Source organism: Daphnia magna, unplaced genomic scaffold (assembly GCF_020631705.1).
Source record: "Daphnia magna isolate NIES unplaced genomic scaffold, ASM2063170v1.1 Dm_contigs114, whole genome shotgun sequence".
NCBI lineage: Eukaryota > Metazoa > Arthropoda > Branchiopoda > Diplostraca > Daphniidae > Daphnia > Daphnia magna.
Genome location: NW_025533127.1, coordinates 220,333 through 243,625, shown reverse-complemented (window position 1 = coordinate 243,625; position 23,293 = coordinate 220,333). Strand labels below are relative to the sequence as shown.

The following is a 23,293-nucleotide window of genomic DNA, read 5'->3' as shown; positions in this document are numbered from 1 at the left end:
AGAAGAAGAAGAAAAAAAAAGGGACAAGAACGTCGGGCGCAACACACAGAGAGAGAGCCGGACCTGATAAGGTATTCTTCTTGCTTTGTTTTTCTTGCTTTTCTTTCTTTCTCGTCGGTGCATTGATGAGTGTGCATGTGACGGGAATAAAGAATAAACCCTTAACTTTTCTCTCTTTCTTTCTTTCTAGTGAAGGTGATCAGTTAACTATTTCCAAAATTCTTAAGAACAACCAAACTTGTTGTTTCAAACTGGCGCCAATCTAAACAATCTCAACCGAACCAGTTACACAGCAGTCTCGTCTAGTAAATAATAATTAATCCGCTAACCGCTATTTCTTATTACATTTAACGAAAAATAACAAAATGAAAACCGTGCAATTGAGCTCCCTTCTTTCGGGGGTAGTAGTTAGTTATGGTGTCCCAACGGGGGGAGGAAAAATGTACCCCTCCAACATACACAAAAAACTGTTTCTTGTTCCATTTTTCTTCCCCGTGTTAAAAAAAAAAAAAAAAAAAAAAAAGACAACGACGGCCGAGGGAAAGAAAAGAAAATAGGCCAGCCGAGACAAATCCCCCATCAGAGTGCCCCGGTGATCATCATCATAATAATAACGGAGCATACAAAACAGAAGAAGACGAAAAAGACGAAGAAGAAGAAGGAGGAGGGTTATGATGATGGCGGGAGCCTCTTCTATTTCTCCAAGGAAATTAACTCACTCCCTCAAAAATGAATGGGATGAAGAAAAAAAAAGAACCTTTTCATATTATATGTGTACAACAACAATCGCAACTGTCGCTGGGAAGGAGGAGGAGGAGTCTGTACACGGAGCCTCCGACATGACTCGACTTCTTTTACTTCAACTCTGGGCCAGCTCGGTCGACAGAATTTATTTAAAAAAAGGAAAAAATAAAATAAATATTTATTTATAGAATGCTAAGCCTTTTGGATTTCCCAGCCCTTTTTTTTTTTTTTTGTAGCGTTCCTCCTGCTGTTGTGAGAGCTGTGCACGGTTTGCCTTGGTCTCTTCCTAACGGGGGACCGCACTGAATTCAAGCCCAATGACGCCGCCAATGTCAGATTTTTTTTTTCTCTTTTCCCTCTCTTACTCGCCACAAAAGAGCCACAAAATTGTTGAGGAAATCAAAGCGGGGGGTTCGTTTTTCTTTTTTTCTTTTGTTGATTCAAGAAGAAAAGAGAAAATTGGTTTTCATCGCTATCGTGCGCTGTCACTTTGCCTATTAATTGCGCGCGTTTTCACGTGTGCGTTTACACATTTTCAAATTTAAAGAAAAGGAAAAAAAGAAAAATGTGGCGAGACGGAAGTGGTCACTTGGTGAATCCACCGTTCAACATGGAAAAATCCTTGAAAATAATAATATTGTTTGGTTGTTTCCCAGTGAACGGTGACACCAACTGATAACGGTTGATTGCCGATTGAACGACGTCACGACACCAAACTATTCAAGAAAGGCAAGTGCAATCAAAACGTTGAGACGAGAGGGGGAGCAACGAAAAAAAGAGTGACGCTCTGATGGTTTTTTGCTGTTGTTGTTACCTGGGGTTGTTGTTTGATTGCCCCTGTGGGCACTCACCGACTCCCGTCATCGTCATTTCTTCGTATCAATCACGACTTCAACTACACGTCTGTCAGCGAGGCGTAGCTTTCAAAGAGAGAGAGAAAAGAGAGCCTCCAGCGACATTACCATTCATTCACTCTGGCACCATCGAAAAGCTTAAACCCCTCCCCATTTATTCCATCGTCCCTCCCCGTTTGCACTTGAGGGGGTCATTGGATCTAGCAGCCTCAGTTGTTGTTGTTGTTGTATATCTCTCAACTGAATTCCCTTTTTATTATTCATACGTCATCATTTCGCTTCGTTTTCTTTTTGTTCCCCGCTTTGTCTTGTTATTTATGTACACATACAACGCGCATTAAAAACAGACACGGCCGCGTGCTGTATGAAAGTAGCAAACGTGTCGGTCGAAAGTGCAGAAAATGATGCGTTGCTCCGCTGGCCAAGACGTTCGTTTCTTCGTGTGTCGAAACATTTCCTCTTTTTTTTTAAGGCTTTCTCGCTAAGACGAAAGAAAAATCCGCCTCTTTGGTGTTTCGACCATTTCACCCGACTTTCCCATTTGAGATTTTTACAATGGCCGTTTTCTTGTTCATTCGATTTCAGTCACGATGCCCCACCCTTTTCTTCTTCTTCTGCTCTCTCTCTCCCCCTCCCCCGGTTTCTTGATGCTCCTACTACTACCCCCCCTCTGCTGGATAATCACACATCTTATTTATTCCAGCCTTGTACTTTTCTCCTAGGGGTAAGAAGAGGAAAATCGATCGACATGTTGCAACACACCCAACCCTGGAGAGAACGTGCTGGACCGGTGGACCGCTCCATTACATTGATAATATCCCCGCGGTCAACCATTTAATTGGAACAGACCCGACAGAACCTTTTTTTCTTTTATTCGTTCTTTTTTAAACGAACACAACTGTTCTGGCTTCTTTTTCCTTTAGCAACGCTCACACACACACACACACAAAAGAACGAAGAGGGAAAAAAAAATAAAAAGGTAACGCGCTAGAGCGTCACAAGTTGGTCAAAGGGGAAGAAGAAAATTCTTTATAATTCCGCGTTTCATTTCCCACGAAAAACCTACGCAGTCCGGAATGATCTCCCCCCTCCCCACCTACTCTCTTCCTCCCACAACCGTAAAAACTTGAGCTGCGATGGAATGTCTTGTTCCCCTCCACGTCTCTTCCTCATTCAGCATACACACACACACTCAGCCCCTCTTTGGTCAGATAAAATAAGTCCACGACGTACGCACCGTTTCCCAGCAAAGAATGGAAATGTAATGATTGAAACGTGCTGGTCGGGACACACTGCGATCATATGAATTCATTCTCTATTTTTTTTAGCCGATGCAGAGAAATGTAGAAACCCGATCAACAACTGCACAAAAAATGGGTTTCCTTGTATAAAATATTGATGATTATCACAAGCCTTTAAAAGAATCGAAAAGACTGTTGAACTAGTCGATCTGGTCAATTCTTCTCTCCCCCATTCCAAAATGTCAAAAGAAGCAAAAGTTTGAAGAAAAAATCAATTTAAATAAAATGGATGTCTTCCCGATTTTGCCTCTTAAAAAAACCGGATGATGACGATCATCCATAATCACGAATCCATCAATCGTGACCGCTTTTTTCCCACTAGAAATACTTTGAATGTCCCACCGCGATGTAAAAAAAAAACAGTTCGCTTAAAGGTCAACATAATCGTCTTCCTTGGCTTTTTCTTTTCAAAGTTTACCTATCAGGTGAACTCTCTACTTAACGTGGACACCATAACAGCCCCCCCTCAAAATAAAAACCCGAGAAGTCCTTTCCCTGAAAAAAAAAAAGAGGCAGACAGTCCAATCTACTTAGAAAAACAGAGTGAATCTCTTCTTTCAACAAAGAGAAAACTGGTGTCGTCTTTTTCTTTTCTAGTTGCCCCCACGTTGAAGAAAAAGGAGCTTTTGTTTCTTGATGGAGAGAACACCGACAAATTGCATTGAGACGACGGATGGGAGGGAAACAAGGAAGCCTTAAACAAAACACGACAGCCAAAAAAAAAGGCGAAACATTGGGCCTAAAAAAAAGGGAGAGAGGCTTCACGTTGGAAACTAGAGAACCCGAAAGCGAAACTGGCGACGTGAAATCACAAAAGGTGGGGGGATATATAGTTTGAAAGTTGACAGAAGAAAGTTTGTTGTTGACTTGTTTGAAGAGAGAGGGAAAAAATCCAATCAAGAATACAACAGGATGATGAATATTCCGACGACGCAAAGTTGACGTCTCCCTTCCCTATATTCTTTATTTTTTTTTGTCCAAGTTATTTTGCCATCAGCTGCTGCTGAAAAGTCTTTTACTTTCTAATCAAAAACGGCGTCGAGGGAGATGAATAATGCATCACGCCGAGTTGCCTCTCTCATCATCATCTGCAATCGTCTAAGCAAACAGACCATACCCAACTCATTCAGATCCCTCCCCCTCTTCTCTTTAATTTGAAAAAAAAAAAAATTTCTGAATGTGACAGGCGATTAAAAATAGTTGAAAGTGTAACTCACCCCGGGCGTTGCTGATTGGGGTCCAAACGGATAACGAGTCCAGTCCAGTGAATCCTCTTTGGTCGTATCGAGCAGCACAACTGTTGGGGAGAGAAAAACAAGAAATGTGTGATAAACGACAGACGATTATTGTACAACAAAGAAGAGAATGTTGGCATTCCTCAAACGAATCGACACCTGGGAGCTGCGAAAGTACAGAATGTTGTTGACGACGAATTCAATGAGGTCGAAACGAATCGGTCCGCATTTGGCCCTCGCGTCTCAATGTGCGAACCGAGAACAAGATTCTTATTCCGTTGTGTGCGCATTGTTACAATGAATGCGCGACGTTCTACGGGGGGACAGCAGTTGGACGTGGGACACAATCCAAAACGGTCCCGGTTGAATCGTTTCCGCAAGAGGAACAAAAGACAGGAGCCACCATTTATCACGACGTATAGAAAAGAGGGCCTGACACAAAGGAACGCACAAGACCGACCCCATTTCTTCTTCAACGTCAAAAGGACCAACCCCATTATGTAACAAGAACACCTCCTCTTTTTTCCTCTTTTTTTTTTCGTTGGCTTTTGCTTCCCTTGTCCAAAAAAATAAAATCGAGACAACAAAAGAAGAAGAAGTTGATTTGCGTCTCTCGCCGACTGCTGCCTACGGTACACACACACACACACACACGAAAAATAGTTGTGTTGAATGAATAGGACACGAAAACGACAAAGACAAGCGATTATTTCGACATTAACTTTTCGTCTTTGCGCTCTTTGGAATCGTCGATCTACACACCCCATTGCGCTGTATTCCACGCCATCTCATTTCAATAATTACAGAGGAAAAAAACAACAGGAAACTCGACGACGAAGAGCTCCAACATTCGTCTAGCGTAACGCTGGAGAATCGAGACAAAAGGTCGCAGTAGCGCATTCTCTTTTGTGTTTTCTGGGTGCCAGTGTCAATTTTTGTTGTTTTCAGCTTTAAAAAGAACAAGTCGATACAAAAGAGGCGAGGATCTTTGACTGAATCACCTCTAGGGGGCGATCATCCAACGAAAAAAGAAACCAAAACTTGGCACAGAAAACAGAGAGAATGTCAGTTTCCTGTCTAAAGGTGAGAAGAGAAAAAGAGATCAAACTCAAATGGTATTTCGTTGCTGTACGTTGTCTCGATCATTTCACACACACACACACAGACAAAAGAGCCCAAGGGCGGCAGCAGACTCACATTGTTGAATATAATAAGACAACACACGCGCATTTTCACTCTCTGGACTCGGGATCAGTGATGTTTTGTTTTTGTGCCCGGTAGAAGAAAAATCCCAAACGCAGCGGATAATGGATGGATGAGATCCAAAAAAGAAAGAAAAAAGGCTCGAGCTTTGCTTTAGGCTAAATTCCCCCTTCTCCCCAAAAAAGAAAAAAACAAATCAGAAATTTCAAATCGAAAAATAAAAAGCGGGAATGAAAAAGACGATCACGTTCCAAGGTCTTTCTCGTAACACACACACACACACACACAATCAAAAGAAAAGCCAAAAAGATTTACGTCTGCGCGCGTTCCCCTTTTCGCTCTCCCGTTTCCAGTTGGGAGGTCCTTAAAGCCAGCACGACGTCATTACAACTCTTTAACGTTTCATTACCATCAAATGTAATTCACCATTTGATTCGAGGTGAATTCCTTTTCGTTTTTTCTTTTTCTTTTCCAAGAGTTGACGACGGGAATTCAATGCATCCGGCAGGGCCTCCATAAAACATTTAAAAAAAAACACGAAATGTCGTCATAATCGTCACACATTTCGACAAACATGCGTCGGTCCACACATTTCCGGCTTCCATTTTCTTCTTCGTCTTCATTTTCCACATTTAATCTTTAAACATCTTTGACGATGATGAGGAGGATTTCATTTATATTTTAAGCTTTTCTAATTCTTTTAAAAAGAAAACGCCATTATTCAAAAATGAATAAAAAGAAGAAGAAAACACATTATCTACACAAGATGCTACTTCTTCTTCTTCTTCTTGATACATTTGAAATGACTCCCCATCCCCCCTTTAGCCATTCTTTTCATCTTGCAACGCTTTAATCCGCTACTCCATTATGGAAAAGAGAAAAGAAAAGAGACAATCATAAATAAGAGCAAGCAAGGGCTAGCTGTGCCTGCGATGGCTTGATTATTATTAAAACTTTTTCAAGCGGCTACAAAACAACATCAACGGACGCTATCTTTCAAAGATTTCATCTTTCCTTTCTCTCGTTTTTTTATTTTTTTTTTTTGAAAAAGAAGCTTTTCACCCTGTACACAAAAATAGTCGTCAATCTTGTAATATTTCATTCGAGTCTCCTACTTTTATAGTCGCCCCTTGTATTTGTTTGCTTTCCTTTGAAGATCAACACACACACAAAAACGACGGAGGGACGGCAATCAAAAGAAGATCCTGCCACACCGGTGGCTGATTACCTTTCTCTTATTCACATGAGCTACGCCAGAGCCAAAACGGAAACGCACTTTTATTTTTTTTCTTATTCCCACCACCCCCCCAGATAAAAAAAACAACAACAATAACAGCATTGGGCATCACCTGTCCAACTATTGGACACAAACAAAAGAAAAACGTCCCCTTCAGCTCACCTTTTTTTTCTCGTCTCTCTCTCTCTCTCCAGGTGTACAAAAAAAAACTTTTATCGCATAAAAAAAAAATCAATAGGCAGAAAATGAAAATTGAAGGGGCTGGGGCATCTTTAACTCACAGGTAGCCATGGAAACAACCCCTCTTTTTTTTCTCTCTCTTCTCCATCAACCCCTCTTTACCTATCTGTTAAACCCCCTGCATTTATTTTTTTTGAAACCTCAAAGATAAGCTTCAACCCCTTCTACGCAGTTTGGCTAATTGTTTCTCCGACGATTGAAAAGGGAGGGGGATCTCACCCCGTTTCCAGGTTCCCACCTCTTCGATGTCGTCCTCGGGGCGTCAAGGTAAAAATAAATAAAGAAGCACATCATCACGACACAACTCGTTGGTTTGGTAAGAAGAAGAGAGGAAGAAAAAAAAAACGACAATGAACTTGGGACGTGACTTTCTAGACCATTTGTTGTCGGACCCCAGTTCAGTATCCACGTCATTTTGGACAGTAAAAAGGACAAGTAAAAAAAAACATGAAGTTGAAGTCGTTCCTTTTTTTTTTTTTTGCTTAGCCAGCTAACGTAGATATACACACACACCTCTCTTTGGCATATAGAAAATGAAGCTTGGGCACATTCCTTTCTTCTTTTTCGGTGGGGTGTAAAAAGAACGGCGGTGAGAGAGAGAGAGAGAAAAATGGAAAGAAGAGAAAAGAAGAGGTGGATAAGTCGTCGTCTGTATGCTGCATTGAAAAAGAAGAAGCAAGTAGCCGCCACACAAATTCGCCTCAGGGTTACAGACAAGAAAAAGAGACTGCCAGTGTGTGTGTGTTAGAGACCTGTGGCATTATTATTATTACTATTTTGTTGGGGTTCCTCCTTATGTACAAGTCCCTTAGCTTTCATAATTCTCCGTCTCAGACAGGCAGAACCCCACCAGAGGCTGCCCCCTTTTATTTAAATGGCCCTCTTTATTAAACCCTATTTTTTTTTCATTCCATAAAAATTGTGAAAACTTGAATTTAAGAGACACCAGGGAAATTTCTTTTGCCAAAAAAAAATAAAAAAATCGAACTAAGCTAATAAACGTAAATAAGATGCTCGTGGGAATTCAACATGTGCCACAGGAATGTTTTTGAATTTCTCTAGTCGATACCTGAGATGTGTGGATAGCTTCTTCTTTTTCTTTCTGGTAGAATCGAAAATAATATGCCCAATGGCTCGTGTGTCTCCTCCTCCTCCCCACATGCGCTCATGGAACAAGCCTCAGCCCCACAATTAAAAAGAATCAAACATCAAGCAGTGCGTAGACGAGCTGCCTATCCAACCACCCTCTCAATCACACACGCACTTTTACCTTTCCATCCACGCCACTTGTACACACACACACACACACGTAAATACGGCGATAGAAAGTTTGCCACAACAACAACAACAACAACAACAGCCAAGAGAGAGAAATGGTATTCAAAAGAGACAAGTCGCTGAGGGGGGGCATTCATTTTTTCTCCAAATTTTGTGAATATGGAGCGGCCGCCACCTGCTGCCATTTTTTTCCCTGTCTTTTGGGGGATTTTAGGAAGAAACGCGCGCGCCACCTGGCCTTCTCGGCCAACTAAACGCCCTCCCGTTGCTAAAAAAAAAGAAAGAAAGATATAAAAAAAAGGGGTCCCTGAAAAAATGCCAACTTTCCAAGTTCATCAAAACGGAAGAGAAAAACAAAAGAGCGAAACGGTTGATGGAGACTATTGAGTTTGATCAGTCGAGGCGATCTGTTCCACAACGACAAACGAAAACAGAAAAGCGGAGAATCAGGTCGCGTTCGACAAAAGAATTGCATTTTCCTCTCTGTCATAACAGGTGGTCCCTCTCCACCCACCACTACACAACTGAAAAAAGAAACGCTCCTCTTTTGTTTCAAACTTGACAAGGTTTAAAGGCGACCACCCTAAGCGGGGCGCACAACCCGACAGCACGAAAAGAAACACCAATTTGGTCGTGTCCTTCGTTCTCAAATGACACACAACTGCTCCAACCCCCATGACTCGAAAGGAAAAAAACAGGGTTGGCATGTGCATGATGGAGTTGGTAGTCGAATGGACACGACAAAAGATTCCGTTCTTCCGACATCGCACAACAAAGGGCGCGTCTTCTTGCACACCCAACGAGAGAAACAACTCATTTTATTATTAAATGACTTTTGTTTCGCGCCTGCCTCTCTCACCTCGTAACCTACTCCTCTTTCCCATCCTTTTTGTCTTGCCGATTTCAACTGGACAACCTCCCCCACCAAAGAGAAAACGGGAAGATTCGGCGTTGCGTACAACAAAAGGTTTCCTTCCCAGCCGGACGGGCGCAATTTCTGTGCTGCGGAAACGAGAACACAAACCCCTTGCTTTATTTTTCTCGCTGATTAGTTTCGGTCAATTCCGACACCATCTGCGGTCTAATTTCGGTTTTGTTTCGCTCTTTTTTTTTTTTAAGCGAAAAGAACTTTGTGGCTCGAATCTTCAGAATCTTAAATAATTTTTTAAATGTCTATCTGTTCCCCCTCTCTTATTTCCAATGAGAAAGACCAAACACAGCAGGTGAGAAGAATCTCACATAAATTTCTGCGTTTCTGTGCCATCCGGACGAACGGCACCAACTGAAAATGGAACGCACAACGACGAGTAACTTTTTAAGAGATGGAAAATGTTGAGTGAAGAATCACGGCCGCTACCGCAAGAGTACACAAGAACATTCGCTTCGGGGCATTTTCCTCCTATCGAGACAAAAGAATTCCGCACCAACTTTTTGTGTGTGTGTGTGACGGAAATCCAGGTAAGACTCCCCCACTACTTGACCTACTACTCTTTTATTTAGTTAACAATATCAAAACTGGACACAGTGTACAAAGTTTTTCGTTATTAAAAATTTTGCGGCAGCGTGAAAGATCGGACGTTGAGCGAGACAAAAAGCGCCCCCTTTTTTTTCTTCTTTTCTTTCACAACCAATGCCCGGAGCATTTGAAGAGAACATCTTCTACCTGGTTGTGTACCTACGCCTTTTCTTTCTTTTTTCAAATAAGAAAATTGGGAAAGAGAAATAGCCCCCCTCCTTCAGGTGTGTGTGTGTACAATCTAGTGGGTCTTACTACTTACTCGTTGGAGGTGAGCTAATCAGTTTGATAAGGGAAGAAAAAGAGGAGGTTCATTACGTTAGAACCTTTTTTTTATTATTATTATTTCAGAGGGGGGTTTTAGGGCGGAAGTGCTGGGGGCATTGAATTCCGACGCTGGTGGCTTCCGCCCCAGAATTTTTAGTTTCCATCGACAAGTGTTTGAGGGTCTTCACAAGAAGAGACAATGAAAAAGAAAAAAACGACAACGGATCACGCGGAATAGAGCAACCACCTGCGTGTTTTCTGGTCATGGAGGGACGGATCTTCCGGATCTTATTACAACATTTTAGTTTTTAAATAAAAAAAAGGGAGACTTACCGTAATCAGCAGAGGATAGGCCAATGTGGGCCAGCAGGGCGATAAGATTTATCCACAAGAAGCGTAACCGATGATGCTGCGCAATCGAAAAGTTCTTCTTCACTCTTCCCATTTTCTCTTTTTTGTTTGTCTTGCACGAAACCACAAAACACTGGCACACCGTAAACGACACACCAGAAAACAAAAAGGAGATCGGCTATTTCCGTTGAAATGTCATTGGTCTCACTTGAACGAGTCGTTGAAAACACACTCGAAGACGTTCCGTCTAGAAAGAAAAGAATTTATTATTAGCTTTTTGTACAAAGATTCTTTTATTTGCTGGTCGGTTGTAAATCTCAACTTCGACACGTTCTTTTTTTTATTATTATTTCCTTTTCAAAAAGAGAGAGAGAAATGACCGTGTGCCGGTGGAAGAAAAAGAGACAAGCTAATGGCCGCCACCGTGAAAGACCACAAGAACACACACACATGGTCACGGGTCATTTTCGACGGGAAACCTTTCCCACCCCCCTAATCAACGAGAAACTTTTAAAAACAAAAGACGGCCACCATTGATTTTTCTCGTTCTGTTTGTGTTCAGACAAAATTTAAACAATTTAACAATGGAACTTGAAATTCTAACAGCCAACGTTTTTTTTTCTCTCAGTGAAACGAATCCATCAAAGACACGTCTGACGTGGTGGTTGCCAGGTAACAAAAAGGAACCTCCCGAAATGAATCATTTCTCAATTTTAGATTCACTGAATTTTTAATATCCAATTTCATTTCTTTTCCCCAGGAAACGTTGTCCCGATTACAGAAAAAGGAATTTTTCCTTCAAAAAAAGAGAGAAAAAAAAAACAGTAGCCTGAAGAAAGAAATGAGGGGGTAAAAATGGCCGCCATTCCAAGTCCCCTAAAAAAAAGTGGGGGTAGGATGGAAAGCAAAGATGGTGGAATGAAAATGTTTGCAACCCAAACAACAATACGATACCTGCGATTGTAGGGGGAGGGGGTTAAAAAAGATTTCCCTCTGTCTGGAGCGTGTGTCTCCAAGACCACGAAAAAAACAAAATGCCACCAACACCACGCGATTTGGCTCGAAAATTAAAATATAAATAATCCACGGATCTTTTCGAAGGTAAGGGAAACGAGTTTCGAAATAGTTTCACTGGGCGAAATGAAAGACGAGACGACACGACGAATCCATGAGTTGATCAACCAAAAGAAAAGGAAAAACAAAAAACTGGAATTGAACACACACACACACACACACGAAAGAAAATGTCTCGTGATTTTTTCGTAACGTTTTCTTTTTTAATGGGGGAGGGGGGGTCGCCACCACCACGTTTTCAAAAAAGGGGGGAAAATGTTTTGTTGTTGAGAGAACGAGAGGGAGGAAAAGGTACGTGCTTTCACCAGCACTACTCGGCGTCGACTGACTTGTCTTTGGCCGCTGCGGCCAAGTCTCGACACGCCAGAAGGGAGGCTTCCAACACGCCTCGAGGGGCAGGCGAGCATAAGGGCAATGAACGACAGCGCCACCGCTAGCGATTCACAGACAACACGGCCAGCAACAGCAGCCATTGTAAAATGAAAACATTTTTCTTTTTCTGGCCCGCAAGGCAAAAGTTTTTTCTCTCTCCTTTCCACCTTATTTTTTTTTTCTTCTTCTTCTTCTTTTCTGGCAAAGAATGTGTAAAAAGAAGAAAGTCTATGTGGAGGTTCAGGAAAAGAAAAAAAAAAAATCTATATGCCCCATCTGGAACATCATTCGAAGGCCTTCGTCTTTTTTTTTTCTTCTCTTTTTCTTGACTAGAAAAAAAAAAAACAACAACACATCACCGCACAATGGCGCTAGCGGGCAATCACAAAGAATAAATATATCACGACGACGATGGTATATTTCCGTTTGATGACGAAAGTGCAACAAACACGTTTCCCTTGTATTTATTCGAAACTGGTGGATCGAGGGATTTGTTTTGTCGGCGAGAAATGTCGAACAAGCGAAAAGACAGTTGTCAATGCGTGATCGATATTGAAGTACGCCGATCGCGTGCAACATTAGAGACGACACAGGAAGAATGTCGCTTTGAAATCGGTCGTATTTAATTAAATAAAACTGTTTCTTGTTGCAGGCCATAAATGGTTAGCCCGACAGAAACACGTTTTGGGCCAACTTGTCCTCCTACCCCCCGAAAAATCGATTGATCTTGTACCCAAAATGAGAAACAACACACACCCGTCTGTCAACATCCTTTTGAAGCATATCTAACGTAAAACTAAGAAACGATACGCACCTGGACGATAACAACGTTCTTGTTTATAGGGCGAGATGGACCTTGTTCCAAAATTTCGGCTTTTGCCCACTTGAAGACGGAGCAAATTGTGGAACAGGTCGTGTGCGACATTTCCCAGGGTCCCCCGATGTCGCCGTTCGTTTTTTCTTTTCTTTTAGCTCTTTTAGCATTTCATAGCGAGAGGCCTAAATTTTTGAAAGAGACAAAATGAATCGTATTGAAAGATCGGCAAGACACACACAGAAAAAAAGAGTATAGCACAAAAGAGGGGAGGGCTGATAAGTCAATCATAATGAAGAAAAAGAAGAAGAAGAAGAAGAAGAAGAGGCAAAAAAATAGTCGAGTCGTCTGATATCATGTAAGAATTATTATATTTTTTTTCTCTCCGGTTAGGCACGACGTGCCTACGTGTCATCAAGCGTTCAGTGTCCCTTACCTCAGCGATCTTTTTCAGCTATTCAGAAAAAAACAAAAAAAAATAGATTCTGATTTCTTCGGGCCTCTCCAATGTTCTCATTCACACTCGATATCTCTGCGTCTATGTGCATGAAGATATTCCCCTCCTCTTTTTATTCGCAGAGCTTCATTATGTCGGCGGCAGTATGTATCATGCCCTCCTCCTTCTTTTTTTTTTGTGTGTTTGATTATATATCCGTCCTCCTGTATTGAAATAAAAAGAAAAGCAGCCGGAGAAAATCAAGAGGATTCTTTTTTTTTTTTTTTTTTTTTCAGAGGGAGGGCGAATAAAAGATTCTAGTCTACTCAGCGGCTGTGTGACTGAACGCAATGGCAGCAAAGGACTTTTGAAGTTGTCTTGTGAGGCTAGGCCTATGCGCCACTTGTGTGCAATCAAGGCTCAGCACAGCAAATATGAGGCCCGTCTTTTCAAATTGAGGAGCTCAGCTCGAATATCAAAGGCCGTTTGCAAACTAGAAAATTCACTTTTTCAAAAACAAAATGAAAAATGTCTGTTTCATCCGACATTTTTTTGTGTGCGACCTACGCGCTTCAACAGCTTTATGATGTCCGTTAGTCGGTGTAGACGACAGAGAGAGGGGAAAAGGCCTCAGTCGAGTCTACGTCTATAAAAGAATAGTGCCATACAGCACACCCTATGAAATCTGCAGGGCGCATTTATCTCTATTAAGACTCGTTCCATTTCCCGATAGGGGATGGTGTTCGGTCTTTCTCAGTAGTCGATCGATAACAGCCCCCTAGACCTGCACACATTTAGTTTTCATTTTGGGCAAGTCGGCGACGCTATCATGCGGCTTACCCTTTCAAAACGAGTGCGTACGGGGATACGGTGGTGCGGTGGTGCGGTGGTGCGGTGGGAAAATTTGGGGGAAAACAAGGTGCAATTTTCGACAGCTAAATGGAGAATGTCGCAAATGTTTTGGCTTTCTGAATCTAGAATACGAACCAATGTCTCTAGAATTTCGAGACCGGAAATCCTGATTACGCCGACAGCCTCAAGAAAATGCCGAATGAGACACACAAATCACAAGTTCATTCAATTTAGTTTCCTGTCCCCTTCAAATTAAATAGAGAGACAATAAAATCTTATTATACCATTATTATATACGGCAGTTTCAGAAGAGAAATTTTTAAAAAGGGGGAGACTTTGTATTTCACGGTGGCATCTGAAATGAGAAAACTCCCCCCCAAACTGAAATTGAAGAAGATGTCGTCAAAAAAAATTTAAAAAAAAAGCTTTTCATTCTCTTAGACTTTGTCGTGTATGTTGGTGCAAGAGGGGATCACACAAATGCTGCCGCTGCCATCAACCTCTTTTTCCTTTAAGAAATAATAATAAAAAGAAAAGGGAGACCCAATAAAGTCATAAACTTGTTACTGGTCGATGGACACACGGCATTTTCCTTTTGTCTGGTTAGCTTGTGTACACACAGAGTGCACATAGTTGTATTTATTATTTACGATGCCTCTCTTCTTCTTCTTCTTCTGTTCAAAAATAAAAACAAGCGAAAAATGGATGAAGGAAGGGCGACGGGTCACGACAGTCGGAGAAAACACCTCAACTGTTCCGAGTATTGTCAAAGGCGGGTCAACTTCTCAAGACTTTAGAGTTGACTTGAAAAAAGGCATTTTTATGGCCTATTTCTTTGCTCTTCTTTTCAAATATTAAAATAAGCAGGAACCTCTGGCATTTGGCCGTACTCGATGGCCTCTCTTGTTTTATTACATCGGGCATTACAATAATAATAGCAATTCATTACGTTCCTCATTTTCTCCTTGCTGCATTGACGCAATTTTTGTGGTGCCCCCTTGAATTCATTTTCTACTCCAAAATGATCGATGACTTTATTTGGCTATAAATAATGGCAACAGCTTCTCTTTGTTATTTGTTTTGTCTCAGTTTTAATTATTCAAAAGAAAATGGGTCCGTCTGTGAATTCAAATGCCTGACATAAATAAACAAATACACGAGAAGAAGAAGAACAACAAAAATCCACATTCCTCCTGATGGATGATGTGACCTTATATGGCATCAACAACACAACAAAAAAAGTGAGGGGGGGGGAGATCGCTATAGACTCCCACTTAAATATTTCATTTTTTTTTTTTTCAGTTAAAAAAAAAAAAATAAGAAAGAAAAAGAAGGGCTTTATTGCGGACATTGGAGGAACACGCTGAGAGGGACCAGATTTTGGGCAGTGTGTCTGTTACGAGGGCTATCTCAAATCGATTGAATACTTAATGAAGCATTCTGGTTTCGCCAACGTCATTCCCAACAAATAAACAAATAATATTCAATTTTCAAAAAAAGATTTTTGAAAGTAAAAAAAAAAAAAAAATTCAGGGCCAAAATCTACAGGGGGCCGGAAGTTTTTATTTCAGTCAATGTGTAAACAAACGTTAGTGAATTGCTGCTCGAAAAATACGAGAAAAATAATTTCGCTTTTTATATTGTTAACCTTTTCGGATGCTCGTTAAGTTGATTGACTACATCCTCCCTAATGACACACATAGACTATAGATAGCTTTTTGGGGTGCCCCTTTCAGCGCCCTCTTTGTCGGCTGCAAGGACAGAGGGATTCTTATTTTTTTTTTTTTCTGGGGGGAGAGCTTGAACCCGACGCCCCGAAAAAGAAAAAGAAATTTGCATTCGAGATACGTATAATCATTTCTCTCTTTGGTCACTTGAACGCGTACGGAGGGCTGGGAGAAGTCGTCGCTTCCAGTTGGATTTCAGGTACATTAGACCTGAAGTCTGTAATTACATAGGCGGCAGGAAAATAAAGTGGGAAACATTTCAACACTTTTCAAAGAGTTATTCCTCTCAAGTCGGAGGAGGTCGATCAAAATTGTTGTATCAAAATGATTATTTATCGTTGAAATTGGTCATTTCCAAGAGAAAAGCTCTTCACTTTTGGGGAAGAATTTCTCCCTTTTTCTGTTTTTTTACGATGTCATAGAACAGCAAATCTCATTAGTAAAAAAAAAAAGAACGAACCTATCGAGCTGGAACAATTTTTTTGGAAATCCATACGAGATAGTAGAAACCTCTATACGAGATGGTAGAAACCACATAACTGAATGGACATCATAGGCGGAGACGAGCTATTTAGAGAAAAGGAAAAATCTTGTAAATATTATATAGGCCATCAGACAAACGGAGAGGTTTGTTAATCTCGCATTGGAATTCTCACGATTTTCCCTATCCATCTTTTGAAAGCCGTAGATATTTCACTTTTGGTAGTGAGAAAAAGGAGCCGGTTTCTAGTTTAACAATGAATTTCATCTTTTACCTTTTTCTCCTTAATCTCCATCCAACAGGTTTTTTTCTTTTTTTTTTTTCAAATATATATAATAGCAGAGGGATGTCTCTAATGTGCCGCTATATATACAAGTTGACAGCCCCCTACCCCCCTTCAGCTTACGTGACGTAAATATATATATATTTAAAAAAAAAGCCCTTATTGCATGATGTGCCTCGGAATATTTCAATTGCTAAAAAGAATGAAATAAAATGCCTGAAAATTCGGCCGAGGTCGACAAGGTGTTGCGTAAATGTCGATAATACGTAAATGAGGTGATTTATTAGCCGGGTAATAAATCACCTAGTGATGGTACTTGTACCATCACCGGGGGTGTAGGCTACAATAGATGAAACGTTTGAAAAAAATATAAAACAGCTCGCTGTCGTCTGCTGCTGTCGTACAACCGATGATTTGTTGCAATGCGGGTTCTTTAACCAAATTGGACTATAGGTTTCTTTTATTTCGAAAAGAAAAAAAGAAAAACAAAAAAACAAAATAATTCGGGCGACGGGTTCCACAATAAAAGATAAATTTAATTGAATACGATGTACACGTGTAGAGCGAGAAGAAAAACAGGATGCGTGTCACTCAATTCGTCAGACCAACAGACCGATGACGATAGCATCAATAGCTCATTTTCATTTTTTGTTGTCATAAAATAAAATATTAAAAAAAAAGAGGGGGATGGGATTTCTGGTGAAGCAAAAGAGAAAAGTGACGAAACACATCGTGTTTATCTATTTCTTTCGCTAGGAGAGGGAAAGAAAAACCGGACGCCGTGAATAAAGCGGGAAATAACGAGATGGACAAGTATGTACGGATGAACGATATTTTCTAAAGGTTGTACTACTGTCAGTTATACGTCACCTGGTGTTATCATGCAACCCTAATCTTTTTCTTTTTTACCATTTCTTTATGAATACCATTATTATTATTAACATTATATACATCTGTGTGTGTGTGTGTGTACGCGGAACAACATCCGTGGCATTATCAGTGGCGACTGACACGCCCTCTTTTTATTTGAATAAAGTGGGAATCTACATCTACTGATTTGGAGCAAAAACCCGAAAAGAACAAGAACAACAAAAAAAAAGGGACGATTCGGTCAAGGACTGTCAAGGTCTCCCCACACAAGACTTTTTTTTTTCTCAAGTCGGAGACTCTTGACAGGTGTCACGAACGACCTGGACGGCCGTGAATACATTACACGAACGCTGTGTGTCGACTGTAATAGAAGCGACGCATGATTATTATAAAAGAGGCAGCGCAAAAGACATTTCCTACCCACTTTTCCCTCACAATTATTTTTTTCGAGCTCGCTGACTATTCATCACTACTTGCCACCTGCGCTTTGGAATCAAATAAGAAAAAAGACTTTAGTGGGGGGCAACAACAATTTTTGAGACAACAAAAAATGCCTCGAACCTATTCGGCTCGTCACGTTTTAAATAATTAAAAAAAAAGAAAGAAATAAGACGTAAAATGCGATGCATTAGACGACGATGCGTAGGACGATCTAATTCAATTGCCATTTGGGAGTGCAGTTAAAATGGATTGATCCGATAAACGTCGCTAATAGTCTTTGACGTTTGACGGGTGGGCGATGCGGAGCACAGACGAAACTCCAACTTGTTACCAACGGCACTTTTCATCTAATTTTACGTCATCTCTCTCTCTCTTTTGTTCAGACAGCCAAACTTTTGTGCTTTCCCGCCAGCTCAAAGTCTCACTAAAAGTCATTTTGAGGAGGAGGGTTTTTCTTCTTTTTCTTTTTCATCCGTTTTGTTTTAGGGGTTTCTATAGCAACTTTCTTAATGAGCTCTCCCCCCTCTGAGCAACTTTGGAGCACACACACACATATACCTTTATAAATTAGCCCTTAAAAAACATTAGATGTCTAGCACGGAATCAATGCCGTGTTTCTCACAGCACACCATTTTTTCTTTCTATTTTTACTTAAATACTTTAGTCCGGATGTCAATTACCGCGCAACGTTCACTCGCAATTGGAAAAGCGTGAAGAACTTTTTTTTTCGGACGCCCTGACCTTCCGTGTTCAATCAAGCGGATAAAATATGTTTCAACTGTGGTAGGTCCTATAATTAATCTACATTTACACGAGACGAGGCTTCAAGAAATACGAGCTGAAATGATAAGAGGCAAATGAATCCCCTTTCTGCTGTGTTTTTAATGGGAAAAATCGGGAAAAGGTTCATCACTTTGGTGGCAGCGCGTGCAAACGACGTAATTGAACTCAAGAATCGTGCCCGTGTCTAATTAAAGTTGATTGAGCATTGTGTCGTGTGCTGCACAGACATTACAGATGGGCAACAGGGGGGCACGATAAGAAAACCAATAGATGTCATCATTTCCAAACGATTGGTTCTAATTGAAGGAAGAAAACGCCTCGCCAGGTAGCTCAACTATTTTAATTCCATATCACCCCCACCACAACTAGCTCTTTCATTTGACCTCTTCAAAATCTGATCAATTTCGGTGCAGAGACTGCAGACGCATTGTCAACGTCAATCATTTCGGTTAAGGATTGAGGCTAAACAGCCATTTTTGGTGTGGGGGCGGAGAAGGGGGGTCGCGGTCCAAAATGGCGGCTACAGTATACTAGAGCAATGGGAAAGCGATCGAACAAGAATCACATTACATTCGCCAGCATCTCAATAGAATCTCGTCTGTCTTTTAATAATAACTTGAAAACGACCGAGAACCTGGTTAAGGATGATGAAACAAACTGTATCTCTTTGTAATACGATATGCCAATAGTCTGGCATGGCCTACATAACCAACGACCAAGATAACTAAATCAACAAGAAAGCCATGTAGCCTTGCACAGAGGGGCATGAAAAAATAAACAAAAAACGGGGAACTTTACAGACTCCATTGATGTTGTTGACCTTCAAGTCCATTGCACTTCAACAACGAAACAAAAAACGAAATAATGATCTCTATTGTTGGCTGTGAGAGGCTTGGCCGGTACCGGTAGTTACACGACATTCGGTGTGGCAAACAAACAAAACTTACAAAAAAAAACTAAATCACAGCAAAAAGAAAAAAAAGAGGAGCCTTACCTTCGTCACCATCCTGGGAAACGTTTTTTTTTTTTTCTTTTCCGAAATGTAATCAGTCGAAAGGAAAAAGACGAGCAGCAAAGCGGGGAACACACACAGAGTGATTTGAGCGCCAGGAAGAAAGACAGAAAGCAGGCGTGCCAAGTTTACTCTATGATTATCTACATTAAAAAAAAAGAAATTCAGTCATTTTTTTTTCTTTATTCTTCTAACAACCCAACTTGGTATGATACAAAAAAAAAATAAAGAAAATTAAAAGAAAGAGAATTATTTATTTGAATGGAGGGATGAAGCCGCGGCAGGTCTCGTTTCTGATTCTCACGAACGTCGAGTTCGTTACACACACAGAGGATCGTGTCAAACTGCTTTTTTTTTTCTGTTATTTTCTTGGCTTCTAACCGAGATTTTCTGAAGCTGCTTTGATATACTTGAAAAGGAAAAGAAGAAAGAAAAAAACGTTTATTACTGGAGGACAAAAGTAATTTCGTGTGGGAAAAAGAAGGAAAAGCTTTTGTGAAGGACGAAATGACAAATGGACGACAGACGTAAGAGCAATGGCGGTAACCACTCGTCTTTCCTTTGCGAAAACACTTTTCTTTTTTCTCTCTCAAAAAGACGACAGGTTTAATTCAATTTCCGTGGAAGTCATTAGAGGGAAAACAGTTGAACTTGCAACACATTTTGTTTTTAGCGTTTCTTTTGTTTGCATAGCTCGTGTCATTAGTTGCCTACGGTGTATTTCCAGTGAAACATGATGCCACTGCAGACGACAAATCTCACTCCTTCTCCAAATAATCGAATTCGACTCATATCACTGATTCGATTTCTCTTTTTTTGTTTTGTTTTATCATTTGCTAATTGGCAGCTCTAAGGCGAGTACATGTCTTTGCTTGTTAGTTTTAATTAGCGATCGTGAATTCATCAGAGGGACTTTAGTTTTTTCTCATTCTCTTCGAAACGTAGATCCCCTTCATCTATCCACTTTTTGGTTCGTTTGTTCTCTCATTCACGTCACATCTTCCCTCCCGCCCCTGTATCCCCCCGACACGGTCATTAAACAAACGTTTTATTAGATCTTTATTAGAAACTATTTTTTTTTTTTTTTTTCTGTGTGTGTTCTCTTCCTGGAGAAAATTGGGACGTTTTTTTTCTTTCAATCTTTTTTTCTTTTTCTATGCTCAAAGAAAGTTGGAGTTTGAGAGAGCGTAGCAGACGAAAAATGCGTGTGGTTTTCATTGCATTTCATCATCGTTTGTCTCTTTCTTGCTGGAACGAATCGTCTCGTTTTTAAGAATCTCTTTTGTCTCCCTGAATTTTCATTTTTCTCTCTTTAAAAGACAACAAAAACATAATTTTTTTCCAAGTCGCTTGTTTCTCGCTTCATTATTATTTCCTACGTTCCAAGTGATGATATATTATAAACAGTAGGAGGCCCTCTGTTTATTGTGAAACGTCGAGTGTCAGCTGCTGGACGAGTTTGTTCCAGGTTTTTACGAGGCAATGGCGTGACCTGGACTGGCTTCCACTGTCGTGTGGCAGTGGCAGTCATCATCCAACGAACATGGCTAAAATTTCAACAACAACAAAATCTAAAAATAATGAAAATTAAAGCAGACAGACATCCGTTTGTGTGTGTCGCAATGAATGAACGCTCGCTGATTACAGAGTGGCATCAGTGGACGGGGAAAAGAGCTATCTTGATAAATACATCATCATCTATGTTTGTTTTGTTTTCGGAGAGTGGGAAATTGAGTCAAAATTGAGAAAGAAAAAAACACAAGTCGAGCTGTCAACGGGGGGAAATGATGATCACGAGAATCAAATAGAAACACAACTGCGGGTTGATTGCAAAGTTCGGCGGTCGTCTGAAAAATGTCGTGACTTGGTGGTTTTCCTCTGTCGTGTTTATGAGCGACTCGAAAGAATGTTTTCAATTGCTGTTGTTGAACTCGACGATGAACCGAATTTTTTTTTTTGTGTTTTGTTTTTCTTGTTTTGTTTTTTCCGTGAACTTTTATTTTTGGTTTCCAGTGGGGTGACATTTCACCTCAATCGCGTCCATGTCGATTGTTCCATGACGTGCTCTTTTCCAGCAATTCGGTTAGGACTTTCATGTGACATTTTTCTGGTACTCGACAAATTTCAAGAGAAAATCATGTCGGATGCTATACCGAGAAATGTGTGCTAATGTCATCGTGGAAATGAATGCCAAATGTATCGCCATTTTCTTTTATTTGTTGATCCAACTGCCATTTTTAAAATCTTTTTTTAATAAAAATGAAACAAAACAACAAATGAATTTAGAAAAGACCCCCGTGTCCCGACACGGCCGATGATGGATCGGACTTTATTTTTCCAAATTCCCGCTTCCATTAAAAACAGCCCTAAATGTGTAAAGGAGAGTAAAAGATGAAATTGCGTTCGTTTGAAATCCAGGTGCGTCTCGTGAAAACGGTCGCGTAGCAACGCCTTTTTCGTTTCTTGCCTCTTGCGTGTATACGCGCACAGCAAATCACGAACGAGTCGACGTCGGTAACGACTCTCATCATCAAAGTTGGCATCGCATTTTTCAACGTATATCATATCCGCCCTCGGAAGAAGACGTGGACATTGTTGCAATAACACTGTCTCAGGTGCGCAGTGTACAGCGGATGGAAAACTAGATGTTCTCCTGTTCTCAAGACGGCTGGCCTCGTCGGAGAATTCAAATTCTATGGGGAGACGACAATTCATTTTCACACGGCCTCGTTTCATTTGATTCTTCCAAATATCGCTGAGCGCATTCTCGCAAATTGCGTGATATGGACATGCGAAAAAAAGGGGGGGCAAGCATAGGCCGCATTTTATTTGATGACATTGGCCAACAAGTGGCAGTAGCCAAATACATTTCCATCAAAGAGAGAGAAGCGTGTGATATTCTGCCGCCCAAGGGACACCGTAAAAAGAGTCGGTGTCGATGTTTTTTTTTGTTTTATGTTTTAAACAGGGGCCCACTTTGGTTCAGTGGCGACAAACTTTCAAGGTGAAGCCAAACAACAACAAAGAACCGCTTCTAAATCCATTGCCGAAAACCTTCAGCCATTTTTTGTTGGGGGGGTGTTTTCTTTGAATAATTACGACACCTAATCGAAAATATTCACCTGTCCTCATAGCAGAATTGTTTCTTTTTAAACAAATACGTATGGATTTTGCATGGAGAAAATGGGCAAATTTTACGATGATCTTTAAAAAGTCAGTAGTCATGTGCACGTCACAAACGGTCTTATGTAATAATCATTGTTTGTTTGTGTTTGGAAAGAAAAGTGGATCGTGTGAACTTGTTTTTCAGGTGAACGGAAACTTAAATCGAGTTTCGCCAGGGAATAAGAAAAAGAGGGTGGCATCTTCTGACCTGTTTACCTTTCTGCTTCATCATCAACATTTCGTATATATTTTTTTTTGTTTCTCTTGGGGCGAGGCTGCATCAAAGTGGCGGCCTTACATGTCATCCAGAAAAAGAAATGACCTTTTGATCCCCGTGCAACGTAACGAAGGCAATGATTGGAGAAATTGAAGGAGATTGGTCGACTTATTCTCACGGTTCATCCGTTTGTTTTGAGCGCATTTCTCTCCAAAGTAGGTAGCAAAGACCGCCCAGCTGAATTTCTAGAGGCCTTTGTCATCATGTCATCGTCGTCGTCCCCCCCTTGAGGGCTATTATTTATAGCCGGAGGAATCGACTCAATTAGGGACAACCGCGCGTCACACACATACAAGAAAAAACACGTTTTCCTTTCAAAATTCGTCATATATTTCTTGTGATATTGGTGCATGCTTGTTGCAAAGTATATTCCTTTTCCTCTTTATCTCTAAAAATACAAAAATATAATGAGCCTTTGTACTACTGAAAAGTTCAAAAGAGGCAAAATGAGGTGAACATGTTCTAATTAATATGCGAAAA

General features: G+C 40.7%; 1 protein-coding gene across 6 annotated transcripts in view; it reads right to left on the bottom strand.

The window, feature by feature from the left end:
* LOC116918424 (ephrin type-B receptor 1-B) overlaps positions 1-19,495 on the bottom strand; it is a 31,788-nt gene extending 12,293 nt beyond the window's left edge. For 5 of the 6 annotated variants that reach the window (XM_045166903.1, XM_045166904.1, XM_045166905.1 and 2 more), the window contains exons 1-3: positions 11,181-11,635; positions 10,209-10,473; positions 4,117-4,196 (exon numbers count right to left, since the gene is read on the bottom strand). In XM_045166903.1, the coding sequence (XP_045022838.1) occupies positions 4,117-4,196; positions 10,209-10,320 (192 nt within the window). In that variant the 5' untranslated portion in view covers positions 10,321-10,473; positions 11,181-11,635. Of the gene's footprint in view, positions 1-4,116; positions 4,197-10,208; positions 10,474-11,180; positions 11,636-12,486; positions 12,672-12,922; positions 13,147-19,353 lie in introns of those variants that run through there. The other variant, XM_032924128.2, reaches the window with a different exon arrangement.
* Positions 19,496-23,293: the final 3,798 nt, after the last annotated feature.